General features: G+C 44.9%; 1 protein-coding gene across 3 annotated transcripts in view; it reads right to left on the bottom strand.

Moving 5' to 3' along the window:
* LOC104912994 (nuclear pore complex protein Nup93-like) overlaps positions 1-15,338 on the bottom strand; it is a 53,643-nt gene extending 38,305 nt beyond the window's left edge. The window contains exons 1-3 of one of the 3 annotated variants that reach the window (XM_010717921.3): positions 15,265-15,338; positions 10,496-10,709; positions 9,859-9,976 (exon numbers count right to left, since the gene is read on the bottom strand). In XM_010717921.3, the coding sequence (XP_010716223.1) occupies positions 9,859-9,976; positions 10,496-10,674 (297 nt within the window). In that variant the 5' untranslated portion in view covers positions 10,675-10,709; positions 15,265-15,338. Of the gene's footprint in view, positions 1-9,858; positions 9,977-10,495; positions 10,710-11,382; positions 11,468-11,950; positions 12,774-15,264 lie in introns of those variants that run through there. The other 2 variants (XM_010717922.3, XM_010717923.3) reach the window with 2 other exon arrangements.

Genomic DNA, 15,338 nt, shown 5'->3' with positions numbered 1-15,338 from the left:
TTACTGATCCCATAGTGCCACCCTAATAGTAACACTGCTCCACGAGGGCTTCTTGGGAAATTCCCACTCAGACTAGCAGTTCCACCTGCAAGGATCCTGCAGGACTGAGAAGCAGAGGTGCCCACAGCTCAGCACATGAGAAGCTGCACAGCTTGAGCTGAGAGCTGTGATCTCCCCAAAGTGCCTCTGTAGCAATAGGTGTATTTGCCCTGCCACAGAAGCACAGTTTTGCATTCAATTAGGGATTGGAACAATTTTGCTGCATAGTTCTGCTCTTTGATGAGTATCAATGTAAGAAAGAAAAACAAGGGGAGGGGGATGAAGCCAAGTGTTACGACTCAAAATCCAGTCTCCATTTTAAGATGTTTATGACAGATGCTTCAAAAGATGTTTATTAAAAGTCAAGTCGTACTTATTTGATACATGCAAAGAATGCATCTGAGTAAGCAGACAGGAAACACAAGATGTGCTAGAATGGAGCAGAATTTAAATAGATCAATAAACATAGCTACTAGAACAAGAGGCCTCAATTCCTCCAGCTCATGACCCTGTGTTAGCGTAACGTTTGGAAATTCCCCGCTCGTGCTCTCGCTCTCTTCTTATCCAATAGGGGAAGAGGCAGGCCACATCTTCCCTCTCCCCATTCCTAACCCCTAGGATTCACAATCAGAATCCCATTGAATTGGAAGATCCCTACGTAAAGACTCCAGCTGGCATACAACCAAGCAAACAACAAAATGCAAATAGTTCAACATCACTGTCTACCGAGTGAGGGTGATCTGGATAACTAATGAAATACTAGAGAGAAATGCCATAAAGTATCCTGCTTCAACTGTGCTATGGTCTTCCTCACATGCGCTTTAAGGTTAATAAGGCCAGGGTAATTTAAAACTGCAATACTGATTTGTGCTATTAAACCAGTGATGAGAAGCAGAGAAAATTGCTGCTTAGATGTAAACTAAGCACATACAGGAAAAAATGATATGCAAGAAAAACCTCCCACAGAACCAAAAAACCTAAACACGTACCAATGTTTGGGGCTTTTTCTCCCTCCTCCTTTTATACAATATTATTTACTCACTTTTCAATGGTAGAGGAGCTGCCTATATTGTGTGTTATTTTACCAGCCAGCTGCAAACCAGAGAACCCTGCACCTGTACTCTTGATGCCATCAGCTGGATGCACCTCAGCATCTCCTGGAGCATCAGGGCCAACCTGCCCACCTAGAGCAGCCCTGGGGTCAAGGAGATGGCAGATGAGCCACCCCCACAAAGACTGCCTGCTGCAAAAGGTCCCGCACATCTCGGTGCTCCGTAGTCCCACGGGCAGGCTGTCCTCCTTCAGAGCTCCACCTAAAACTGTTCCACGTTGCAGAAGATCCCTCATCTCACTCTGACGGGTTCAACATTCCTCCCTTCTTTGCGGCGATTTATATTTCTTAGATCCAGGTCCCTCAGCACAGTGCTCCGTTTGCTGCCTGTCAAAACACTCATTCATTCCACACCACTGCTTTCTTCAGTTGTGTTTAAACTGTCTCTGGACACATTTAATTACCAGGATATTTATATTCATGATTTACATGCCTAAATGCATACATTAGGGTCTAATTCTGGATGAGATCGACAAGAAATACCCAAAGGCAGTGAGCCTTGATCCTAGCATGCACTTCTAGTCGGAAGGAAAAAAAAAAAAGTGACTTCCAAAAATCTGCATGGAGAACTGCTTTGGAAGCATAACATTTCTAAAGCTTTTGAGGAATCCACAATTATGCCCACAGATAAATTCTTCATTAGGACTACAGCAATTCACAATAAATAAATAAATAAATAAATAAATCAGCAGCTAACAACTGGCCCTAAGACAAACAAACAAGGTAGAAGATTATCCGCTTGTGCTCAGCATCCTGGCTCTACAATGGTTAAAAGGCCCCCACAGCTGTGCTGGCATCATCGATTAGCGTGAACAAGGAAGCGACAGAAAATAAAGCCACCTTAATTTCAAGCTCCATTAGAACTGAAGGACTTGGGGGGCAGAAATCAATGTTTGGCAAATGGGAAAGGACAAAATCCGTAAAAGGAAAAATGCATTTTCAGGCTAAGCTAATGCAAACAATGGAGGGTGAACAGCACTTGAGGTTGCCCCTTTAAGGTTGTGTCAGCATTTCCATTTATAATCTCTGACTTTGGTTACACTCTGGTACGTTACCACAGGCTTTGGTACGATTCTAGTGGATACCACAAACGTATCACAAGTGACAGTATAAAGCAGCAGCCCAGGCTGGGAGGTTGGATAACACATCCTTTCAATACCTGATGTCAGAATCACAGAATTGTAGGGGTTGGAAGGGACCTCTAGAGATCATCGAGACCAACCCCCCTGCCAAAGCAGGTTCCCTACACCAGGTCGCACAGGTAGGCGTCCAGGCAAGACTTGAATATCTCCAGAGAAGGAGACTCCACAACCTCCCTGGGCAGCCTGTTCCAGTGCTCCGTCACCTCACCGTGAAGAAGTTCTTACGCACATTCGTGCGAAACTTCCTATGCTGCAGCTGATGTCCGTTTCCCCTCGTCCTGTCTCCACGTACCACTGAAAAGAGACTGGCCTCACCGCTATGGCCGCCACACCTCAGATATTTATAAACCTGGATCAGGTCCCCTCTCAGTCTTCTTTTCTCAAGGCTAAACAGACCCAGTTCACTTAGCCTTTCTTCACAGGGGAGATGCTCCAGGCCCTTCACCATCTTTGTGGCCCTCCGCTGGACTCTTTCCAAGAGATCCCTGTCGGAAGAGTTCAGTACTTTCAAGAGGAGAACAGCATGCACACAGCCAGAACACGCAGAGCTGAGATGGACATCTCAGGAGCACGTCCTACCTCAGGAACAACATCAGAACAAAGAGTCACAGCTGCTCCTGGTACAAAGCCTGCTTACAGCAGACTGTAAAACACAAAGAAGTCCCAGACAATTTCAGTCTGCCTCAGAGGTTGCCTGGAAGGATTTGAGTTTAGCCTTCTGCCTTCATTTAGACAAAAGCTCTTCTTTCTGTACCTGGACCTCTAAAGAGCTACTCAGATAATAAACATCCATGCCCAGAAAACAGACAGAAACCCTGGTATGCAATCTTTAATTTCAGTTGTGTCTAGCTCAGAAGCTCCAGGTGAAACTGCTATACAGAGGGGAAACAGCCTCTCACTGAAGGCCAACAACATTTCCCTTGAGCTTTCTAAGCAGGTAAAACAGCATAAGCAAGGAGAGCTGTGTCAATTTCTGGGATCCATTTCAAAGAACCGCAGAGAGCTTGACCAAGCCTTAATAGAGCAATATCGGATCTTAAAATCGTCACCATGACTTTGGTCTTATGACATTTTAAAACACATACATGATGAGAAATTTATCACCAAACCACCACTACATACAGAGCACACAGTACAGCACGATGCAAACTGCAATCTGCCAAAATGCCTTAGTAGATATGTATCAGGTCCTGATCCTGCAGCTAACCCTGCCACGTACCCTAAGCACGTTTACGAGAGCAGTACTCAAACTCTGACATCCATAGATGAAATAAATGCACAAGCCATTTCGTATGCATTACAATTGTGCAGCCTTTCCGTGCACTGGTAACGATTCCTCCTCTTGCTGCCATTCCCAGGGCCAGAGGTCTGCTACAACAGCTCTCACTGCAAGAGGACATCACAGTTCACCTTTATAGAATTGAGAACATCAGCATCGCATTTATGTACACATCTCATCTTTGCAGAGATCAGCTCACATCATCCACAGAACAGAACAGAAAAAAAGAACAGAAAACAAAAAAAAAAAAAGGAGAAATGTGCATGTATCTGTTAAGTACTGCTCTGTTAAGTACTGCATCAGGACCACAACGATCACTTGACTAACATTTTCAACTAAGAAGAGATTCTGTCAAACGAGGGCTTACCAACAATTAAAATTTCAAAAATCCGGGTCTTAATAAACTGGAGGCAATGAAATGGACGTGCTATGAGAAGCATTTGCTGTGTTGCATATGGCTTAAAAACTGTCTTTGAAAGGAGAAAGGAAAAATACAAATCCCTCTAATTCAGTGGCACACATAGAATCTCTTCCATAATCTTCCTGGCCTACTGCTGTAGTGGGAGACATTTCCTGGACTCACAACCCCTTTATGTACAAGCAATTTACATTTTACAACTGATAAATAATTCAGATAATTAATTGAGCTGCAATTTGGTGCACTTCTTTTTAGTCAGCACTATGGAATATGGTTTAAAAGAGGTTCTGTACAGAAAGTCTCTCTTTTCTACTAATCCAACCTGAGGCATCTATTAAGGTGAATTCCTAGATTCTCTTCATGCCTTCTGGATGCCTCACAACATCAGTGTCGAGGAACATCATGCCCTAGTACACTCCTCTCTGGTGTTTATGCTGTATCTTAACTCACTAGAGAAGAAGCAAGGTATTTCCTGGAATTCTCCCTCTGCAGTGCTGATATTCCAGCAAATCTCTCTATGCTGCCCACATACAGGCTGCTAGAATAGATGGCAATATGAGAAGGAACAGAGTTGGTAAGTAAATACTCTCAGCAAGAATGATGGAGAAGCTCAAGCAGACTGCCAGGGAAACCAGCAAGTTCTTCTTTTGCTGCTATTACCATGGATGCAATTACCATGACGTGGGAGAGCGTGGCAGGAAGTCCAAAGAGCATTTCCATGCTCTAAGAGCTTCGACAGAACTTCAGTCAGTAACAATGTAAAATTCATACAATAACCATTTAAAATTTGTAACCCTTGCTCAAGGGCAGTTATCAGCAAAGCCTACAGATGAGATCTGTGCCTCTGGCACCAGTGCCACGTTCACCTCCAGGGACGTCACCTGCCCCTGCAGCGTGGCACTGGTAGGCTGTATCAGCACAGCACTGCAGCTTTACAGGAAAGAAGAGTGCACTTGCTGCTTCAGGTTTTACCTGGAGAAAAAAAAAAAAAGTTTCAGCCTCAGAATGAAATGATGCCATAAAGTATTTATGAAGGGATAACACTAACTGCACAAATTTAAGCTTGAGGGATGCTACACATCTAACAGCAGCTTAAGCGCTGATAGGTCTAGAGATGATATAAACAAGTTTGATAGGATTTAAAGCTGAACAAACTTGCTGCAAACCACACCAGCCTGCAAGTATCAACACTGAGCATCAAGAAAATATAAAATGCAACAAAGAAAAAGCAGCTCAATCTATGATGCAGGGAAGCTGATTTTTGTTGATTAAAAAAATAGAAGTGGTAGAGTTAGTGCTGGCTGCAGGCTTGATGCAGGGCAGAACTGCTCCTCTCAACCCCCAGAAGTAAAACCTGAGAGCATGCCCGTGTAAATACTGAGTAACAGCAGAGGAACAGTTTGATCCTGGAGAAGATCCCTTCCTTGTATCACCTGCACGCTGCTCTCCAGGATATAATTGGAACAAGCTATGGAAAGAGTTGTACACAGCATAAAGAGACAGCTGTATCTGACCCCAAATAAACACAGTAAATCTTGACAAGCCTGAGAAAAGCAATTAACTAGGAAGAATGAAAACTTATCTCCAATATAACCATAAGAAAAAGTAACATAGGAAAAGGAAGCTTTTGTTCTAAGTTTTTATCAAAAGCATCAAATAACTTTAAGATCTACCGGCTGACAGAACAAAATGAAGGGTAATGTACAGCACAAAGGCCTTCTTACATAACTGACAAGTTACCAAAACCACTTGGTAAGGACAAATCCTGCTGTTGACATCTGGGTACCAGAACCTCCAGACAAGTGCAGAGACTTGTCCAAATTCTAAGCAAGTATTTTCAGACAACAAACCATTGTCAGTATCAGCCAGACAGCTTGAGATGTGACTGCAAATATCCCCAGATAAAGGAAAGGATGACATTCTGCAAAGCAACAGAAAAGAAATCTTGCAGTGTTAACTGCCAAAACAAGCAGGGACAAAGCATTTCACACTCATTGCACTACATGAGCCCAAACAATCACCTGAGGCAGAGCACCTCGCCATGCTCCCCTCTGTACATCACTTGTAGCTAACTTACTAGGAGTGCTTCCCACACATGGTCCACAAAAAACTTGAAGATTCAAAGCACATGTGCATCAGGCCTCAGACACGAGTAGTGAGATTTAACTTAAAGTGATTACTGATCAAATCATTAGCATTAATCGTGATTCAAAACAGCAAATAGTGAGATTTGATTTAAATTATCGACTTTAATCCTGCTTTTCATTTGTACTTTTTAGCTGTTTTCCTAAAGGAAAGGCTGAATCTCACTGGCTGATTTGGCCATTTAAACACATTGATTTTCAATTCATCACTGCTTTTAATGATAAAAGTTTGAAACAACTCTATCATCCTGTTTAGGAAATGTATCTATACTCACTGTATTAAGCTTATGTAAAAAGCATATTTGCACTGAATCTTAAAGTTCAAAACAATGAGTAAGATATTTCTTATTTACTACACTATATCTATACGCATACACATGTACATGTTCTTTGCATCAAGTTCTACTATGCTGAAAATCAAAAAACAGTGATAAACAAGCCAGAAAGAAGTTCAGCCAATTAAATTCATACTAGGGGAAAAAAAAAGTGTCCAATTTGTATTTCAAAATGTTTCCCTTTCAAACTGTCTCACTGAACAAAAGTGCTTAATTTTGGTAGCAAAAAGATGGATTAAAAATGATGGCTAGTGTAGCAGTTGGACAGATCAATACTGTGGGAAATGCATTACAACAAAAGTGCAACGACAGAAGGACTGGCGCAATAGAAACGTGCTATAAGAGAAGTGGAAGAAGAGTGCTCACTCATACCACAAGATCCCAGGTTCGCAGGAGAAAGCTTCACCAAGGAGAGATCTCCAGGGGATCCTTCCCCAGGGGCAGTCAGCCCTTAAGTGAGGTTTAGGAGAGGTGCAGCCAGGCTCCATCCTTCCTATCACACAGCTGAATTACCTTCACCTGTGCTCCCAGGGCTGACCAGGTCCTTTCCCCAGGCTGTGACTTAACAGTTACCAGCTAGAAATAGCTAGAAACAGAGGCATTTTAGCACCTGAAGATGCAAATGCACCAATTTTTAAGAGTAACAGAATGGTGTGAGTTGGAAGGGACCTTAAAGGCCATCTGCTCCCACTTCCTGCACTGAGCAGGAACGCCCACATCTCCATCAGTGCTCACAGCCCCATACAGCCTGAGCTTGGATGACCAGTCTGCAGGGATGGGGCACCACCACCTCTCTGGCCAGCACGTGTCAGTGCTTCTCAATCCTTACCATAAAAAAACTGTTCTTATACTCAGTCTACATCTCCCCTCTCTTGGTTTGAATCATTTTCCTTTGTCCTCTCAGAATAGAGCCCACTAAAGAGTCATCCCCTTCTTTCTTACAGCCCCTTTAGATACCGACAAGCCTCTCTCAGCTCTCCCTGCAGCCTTTCCCTTCTCCATGCTGCACAGCCCCAGCTCTCAGCCTGTCCCCGTAGGGAGGTGTTCCATCCCTTGGGTCATTTTTGTGGCCCTCCTCTGGATGCACTCCAACAGGTCCGTGTCTTTCTGCACTCCCATCTGGATGCAGTGCTCCAGGTGAGGTCTCACAGCACGGAGCAGAGGGGCACATTCCCTCCCTGCCCCGCTGGCTGCACTGCTTGGATGCAGCCCAGGATATGGTTGGCTGTGTGGGTGTGAGGGCACACTGCTGCCTCATGTCCAGCTGCCACCCACCAGTACCCCCAGGCCCTTTTCAGCAGGGCTGTGCTCCACCCTTTTGTCCCCCAGCTCGTATTGCTATTGAGGGTTGCTATGACCCCAGGTGCAAACCTTGCACCTGTTGAACCTCATGAGGTTCTCCTGAGCCCACTGCTCAGCCTGTCTGGGTCTCTCTGGATGGCATTTCACCCCTCAGGCACATCAGCCTCATCACACAGCTCGGTGTCATCCACAGACTAGCTGAAGGTGCACTCAACCCCATTGTTCATATAATTGATGAAGATATTAAAGAAAACTGGTCCTAGTACTGACCCCTGAGCAGCACCATTTGGCTCAGCGTCTGGATGGAGGTCAGTGCTCTTTGTACAATTTTACAACCAGATTTTACGACCAGGTCCTCATCCTGTCAAATCCACATCTTTCAAATTTACACAGAAGGATGTTGTGGAAGACAGTGACAAAAGACAAAGTCCAGACAGATGACATCAGAGGGCCTTCCCTTGCATCACCTCCCTCTCTCCCACATGCCTTAGCATAGGTTCCAGGAGGATCAGTTCCATGATCTTCCCCAACACAGAGGTAAAGACACTTGCACAAGAACCAAAGGCAGCCCCAGGAGCACTGCAAGGAAACACCTCCCTTCCTTGGGACCAAGGCACACACTACTACTACTACTACTACTACTACTACTACTACTACTAAAGGCTGTGGTCCTGAGAGCATGGGAGATTAAGTAAATCCACCTGAAGGCAGGAGACCACAAAACTCCTAATATCTGAATGAAACCAAAGCCTGTCTACACAAAATGAAACAGCACCAAGCCAAGATGATATATATACAACACAATCTCTCTTCACCTCCCTTCCTCATAGAGAATTCTCTCCTGAAGAGAGGATGTTTAAGGGCATATTTCTTCTGTGAAAAATAAGAGCTTACAACTCTTTTGACCTTCCTAGGTCTGCCATCTATCAGCAAGGAGTGATAATATAAGTTTTCCAATGGTTAACCAATAATTCAGACTACTGTTTATTTTGGAAACAACCCACGATGTCAATTCTGTAACTAGCTCTTAAGTGAGTAATGAATACTGCAGAATTCTTCTTCATAAAAAAAAAATTAAAAAATAAAAACAGAACACAGAAACATTCTACAAGGTCAGACAACTACCATAAAGCAAAATAGATGGCTCACAATTCTTAAGACACCTGGAGATGTTCAAGAGAGAATCTTGTTAACTTTCCCATAGATTAACACCAGTAACGAGTAGGAAACATGACAAAGTCAGTCTACATCTGGACAAGGTTGTCTGAGATGCAGCAAAAGAAAAAGCCATACTCACCTCCTTTCCATATGTAATGCTATAGTGGGATGGAAAGTACTGCAATAGCAGCATGGTGGCAAAGTCTTTGGCTACAGCAAAAGAGAACATGCAGCAGCTACGGATGCAGAAATGAAGGCAAAGAGCTGCTTACCTTTGGAAGGCTTCAGGCAGGCAGGGATCTCCAGATAGAGATGCCTTAGCCTCCACTGCCAACCCTTAAATGAGGGCTGGGAAGAGGTGGATCCTGGCTCTACCCCTTCCAGTCACTCAGGTGCACTGCTCGCACCACAGCTCCCCTGGCTTGGCCCTGCCTTCTCACCAGGTGCTCCATCACTGCTTCAAGCCACGACTGAGCATTTGCACTACAGCATATTAACTACCTCCTAGTCCAACACCTTGAAATTCCCAAGTGGTTCTACATTTGTTCTTCCAATCAGATATTTTAAGAGGCCTCAAAATTATTAGAGGTGTCCCTCTGCAATTTATGCTGGTAGAGCCAACAAAGACAGCTCTGCAAAGGCCATAAGTGCCTTGTTTCTGTCGACTTCAGTTAAAGTTTGGAATTAAAAATGCTTCTGCAGAGTTGCTACTCAGTGGAGCTTCTGACAGCTAACTTCTTCCTTCACTGAAAGCAGCATTCCTCCTCTGGATACTACTTGTATCCAGTGGATTAAACTCAAGGCAAGACTATTTCCACAATATCCTCAGAGCAAAACTACTTCTACAGGAGCTTTAGAAGAGCTTTGAATCACAGCACAGGAATAGGAGTTACAAGGGGAGCGTGATTTCCAGGTCAGAATTGCACCTACCTGGATGTCAGTGTCCTTCACAGGTTCAAGAGGCTCAAATGTAGTGGCTGCACTTAGACTCTCTAACCGCTGAGAGATATGAGATATATCAAGCCCTCTGGAGCCAAGAAGAACAGACCTGTAAGGAAGAAATCGTACAGGTATGAGATCAGCATAGAACAGACAGGGCTACTAGTAAGAACTCTAACCCCAGTGTGCTGTTGATATATAGCATTTGCAGTTATTATGAAAGATGCACAAAACCAAACCCTGAACAGCTATATGTATGTATCTAACAACCTTAGCTCCATCAAACACTTTCTGCTGTTCCACTGCAGCACAGCACATCTGCCAAATCCTTCCTGATAGAAAAATTGTACAGCATGTTGCTAGTTGTCTTCACCAGCAGCCAGAACAAAGTACTGCGCTTTTTGGCTTTAGTACCTGGGAATGGTAGCTTCTCAGATTAAACCTTCCATTACTATTTTTCTTTTTTTTTTTTCCTTTTGTAAGCAAGAAGGAGTAGGCAAGAAAACAGCTTTGCAGTAATTCTGTTTCTCCTGGGTACATCCTCCTGGCAAGGCTCCCCACACGTTAGAAACCAAACCTGCAAACAGTCTGTACCCTCTGCATTCCATCTCCAATGCTCAGTACTTACGCCTTCACATCTGCAGTCTCCTGGGAGGTGCGGGTCAGGGTGCGGGAACGCAGGCGCTCCCCAGCCTGCTGGATCTCCTGCAGGTTGCGTTCCATATGAGGGAGCTCAGAGATGCCCTCAGTCTCAGCTGCAAGCTGTTCTGCCTGCTGGAGCAGCTCTCCAAAGCCTTCCGTGTCCATTTCTGCTGCAGTCTTTATCCAAGATGCTCAGAAGCCTTCAGAGAAAAAGAGAATATTTGAGAAAATGTTTCAGCTATAAACAGCTTCTACACCTACAGGCACTCAGAGAGGCAAGAGCTGCTCTTCTAGAATAGAACTCTGTTCCATCCATCCTCCCCAAGCACCGTCAACTATACCAAAGCGTTTTAACAGCATAATTTTGTATTCCTGATATTCCACTATTCCTAAGCACCCTTGGGGAGGACAGGCAGAGACACTTAAACATCAAGCAAATACTTCTAAGTGCTCTCAGAGCTCTTTGTTTAGCAGGACGACGTCCCGAATGCAGATCTATGGTCTGTCAGCAAGGCAAAGCAGGTACTGGTGTGACAGTTCAAAAGGGGAAGAACAGGAAGTGGAGAAATCCATGTGAAAGATTTGGTATTAATTCAGCCACAAAGCATTTGCATATACATCTGTTTTTATAAATACATGTGTACTTACATATATATAAAATAAATGGAGATTTGTGGATATAGATGCATACATACACGCATACGGGGATACACAGGCACATACACACAGCAGCAGAAAATATACGGCACTTAACCATGATGCTAAACAGCAAAAGGCAAGCACAGATCCGTACAGAGACAGCCACAGCCATCTACTAGAACGTGTTAATCCATGTCATTAATCCTCAACAAGAATCAGAAGAAATGTACATACAGTTGCAATGTTTAAGATGTGTCTTCCCTCAATGCATGCAGAAAAGGGTTAGCAGTGCTTGTGAGAGCTGCCTGCAAATATCAACACAGAGAACAGATAAACAATAAAGGCAAGGGCAGTAACAGATGACACCACTAGTGCACCATGCAGATCCATGTTCAGAATGGAGCAGCTTATTTTCATAGAGCAGACAAGAACATGTGTGCTCAGGATCAACACTGAAAAGACATGTAGTTGCAATAGCATCTAGATTATTGAAACATGAAAACCAAACTCCCAGCTTTAGGCACAGGATCCACGATTTGTGGCCAAACCCACATCTTGCACCCCTAAGATGCTGGGACACAACCACTGAAAGCCAGCCTTGCTGCACAGTGCTACAGGAATCTCTGCTACGATCTCACTTTCATGTTTTTTTTACCCTAACTCAGAGAAGATCAAATAAGACTAATTAGGCCCCAAGCACTAACTCTGGCTCTTTAACTTAAAAATAAAATTAAGAGGAACTGGTTCAAGTGAGCCCTCAAATCAAGAAGAAAACAGTGCATGTTTACAAACCAAAACTCACCTGCAATTCAAGTATTACTTGGGTTTATAGTTCCTTTGAACTATACTAAAGCAACTTTAACAGTACAATTTTATATTTCTGATATTCCACCATTCCTAAGTACAACTTCAAGAGGCAAGAGCACTGTTCTGTGCTGGACAAGAATTGACTTCAAAGCACTGTGTGACGATTCACTCAGACACATGCAATGAGGGACAGGAACTGACTCCTGCCATCACGCACGGCGATCACTGGGTGTCAGGATGAGCTCCACAGCCTCCATCCAGGCACGGAGAATTCCACAGCCATTCTTCATCCACTTCTGGAAAACCAGGAGCTGCTGGGGGAGGCAGCAACGCTATCTGCACTGACTTGGTATTCAGGAGAGACAGCGGGGACTGGATTTGTTAGAACAGACTAGCATGCCACCGAAATGGATGGGAGGAGAGAGGGGCGTGGTGGAAGGCAGCAGTTCCATGCCCTGCAATGCAGCACAGAGCATCTTCCCGGTGTTTACTTGCAATAACTCAGCGTGCCCCAGCAGAATCTGCCTGCATTGGCAGAGGCTGACCAGAACAGCCTCCGTACCACCAGAACGCAGCAAGCAGTGACTGCAGAAGCAGCACAGACTTCAGCTTGATTCAATCCAGTCTGCTTCCTCGTTAAGAAGAAGATGGAAAGCCAGTTGTGCAAGAAGGCACGAACTTCTCAGAGCTCTGAAACCAAAAGCACAGAGTCAGGGGACTACAAACAGCTCCCCAGACTGCACTTGTTAAGCACAGATTCCATGTCAATTCTACATACAGTCTGTTCCACAAATCTGCCAAGGTAGGACAACTGTAATGACTCTGGAAAACAGAGAACGAATTAAGCAAATATAGAATAAACTTGTTATTTTGAAGCAAGTCCAACTACCTGTGATTATAGCCAAGCATTGGGAACGACAACTCAAAACCTCTCTAGAGCACAAACAGCAGCTTTTTCCGAAGGACAGACTTCAAATATTTAGACCGGGTAACAGCATGAGCCACTCAGCCTCCATGCTGACAGGATTTACTGCATTCAGGAGACTGCAGTCTGACTCTAAATGCCGCTGTGCAGGATGGAAAACTGCTGCCACAGTAACGAGAGAGCGACGGCAGATTTTCGTGTCTGGCTGGGGAATGTGCAACAACTGACACCTAAGGGAAAGGAAATACAGCAGAAATTAAACCAACTTCTGTGAAACTGGATCGACCCCAGGCTAGAAGCCAGGGCTGAAAAAGCCCTTCTGTAAAACAACTTTGATGACTTATCAATAGAAGCTGCTGCGTTAGTCTACTATTGCGTGTCCAATAAAAGCCCCATTTAATGTTTTCCCAACATTTAAAACCGCATATAGATGTTACAAGCTGTACAAGTTGGCTGGATTTCAGCCAAAATGAAATCAGAAAAGATGATGACAGGTTTTTAATTCTGTTCAGACTGACCATAAATGCTGGCTGATCGCGGAAAGCCAAGCCCTACAATGCTAGCTGATGAAGAATGAACGCTGTTGCTGCCGTAATCCAAATACGGCCGCGTTGAACATTTCACCATATGAGCTTCAGAAAGACTTAAAGCTGGAACGCTCCCGTGTGTGAGCAAGCGTCTGCTGTACTTCACACACTGGCAGCCTTTGTGCCACCTAATTAAGTCATTTAAAGAAACTGACTACAAATTCAAATTTTTCTAGTACTTAAAAAAAAAAAAAAATCACAGGAGGGAAGGAAAGAAAGCCTCATCCACTGCATTCAGAAGAGCTGATAAACCTGTACAATCTGACCAGGGGCAAAGAGATCCTTCCCAAGACAAAACAAAGAGGAGGAAATCCAGCACTGCTCCCTCAGGGTGCTCCAGAGACCCCATGTGACAAGTCAGCAACCATTCCCTTTGGAAGGAAGAGAGAAAAACACACAGCCAAGATCTCAGATGAGAGTGAGGACGTGCCCAGCTCAGGCACTTTGCAGATAGCATGGCAGCTTCTGCCTGCTGAGCTGAGCAGACACCAGCAATAGGCCAGCCCTGCAGGCCTCCAGCTCTGCAGGAGCAACAGCAGTAACACCCAGCTCTGCTGCAGCGTCAGCACAAGCAGACATCAGATCGTTTCAGAGAGGAAGTCAGCAGCACAATTCCCACGTTACAGACATGGGAAGCGATTAACTGAAGTCTGAAAGCAAAGAGCAGGTGGCCGAATGTATACATATGTATATATTGCATGAATGAATGCCACTTCTGTGATATTAGACACTGATATTAAGCTTCCTTCTAAGGATGCAGGCACTGTCACTGGAGCTTTTAAACAGACCAAGCATAGGGCGGGAATGGTGCAGACAACTGAGCCCCACCAGGAACACACACAGGTCACACGGTCCTGCTCCCGAGGTCTCTTCCTGCCTCATCTTGCATTTCAATAAGGGGAAAGGACCAATTGCAGACCAAACAACTGCTGCATGTCTTCAACAAATCGCCCTCTGCTACACAACATTTAATCAAACCTAGCAAATGGAACCGACCATGTCCTGATTGCACTGAACGCACATGAAATCAGGATGGGTCAGGTTAAAAACAAATACCTGTGGGCTCCGAGCTGCACGTGGTGCTCCACCTGGTACAATGCCCTGCAGCAAAGGGCTGATGTGGGAAAGTCCTGAACAGACCACACAGCAACAAACTCCTCAACTCAGTGTTTTTTCCACCACCCACCAATTAACCCTCAGCTGCCATCCCTAAATTTCCCAGTCCTGTATGCTTTGTTCTTCAGTTGTAGGCAGATGTGTAAATGACCAGTCCTTTTATCATGGCTACCAAGTGCTGGTCTCAAAGAGCTTTTACAGTATGCACTGAATAAAACAGATTTTTTTTTTTTTGAGGCCTTAAAGGCACTGACTTTCAGTTACTTTTCCAGCACTATGAGAATGGGTGAACGAGGGCCAGAGCTGTCCTTACGCTGCTCAGTACTTAACGCGGCACTGAGCAGCACGCACTGTAAGCGCTTTCTTCCAGCAGATGCCACCACACCATTGCCAGCGCTGCCCTTTATCTGCCGTCTGACTTCGAGGCTCCTCACACCGGTGATTCCCACTGCTCAGAACAGGGCTCGACCGGCAGATCCGCCGTCTCACCGCCCTGCCCTTTCCCAAGCACAGCCCTTACCGGACTCCCACCCACCTCAGCGGGGCGGAAAACGCATTAAATACAGCACTCCGCTCAGCACTTCACGCTCCGTAGGAGCAGTCCAGATCCTCTCCCCCCGCTCCCATTCTCCTTTCCTGTCCCCACCAGCACAGGAACGAGAAGGAATCAGATGAACGAACCGCACGCGTTCTCCGAGTCATCTGTAAGCCGTTCTGGTTTGCCGGCGGACAGCTGGGGATGGGTGCAAGGAGCG

Source organism: Meleagris gallopavo, chromosome 13, assembly GCF_000146605.3.
Source record: "Meleagris gallopavo isolate NT-WF06-2002-E0010 breed Aviagen turkey brand Nicholas breeding stock chromosome 13, Turkey_5.1, whole genome shotgun sequence".
Taxonomy (NCBI): Eukaryota; Metazoa; Chordata; class Aves; order Galliformes; family Phasianidae; genus Meleagris; species Meleagris gallopavo.
The sequence above is the reverse complement of the archived record's forward strand: the minus strand, read 5'-3'. Positions and strand labels throughout refer to the sequence as shown.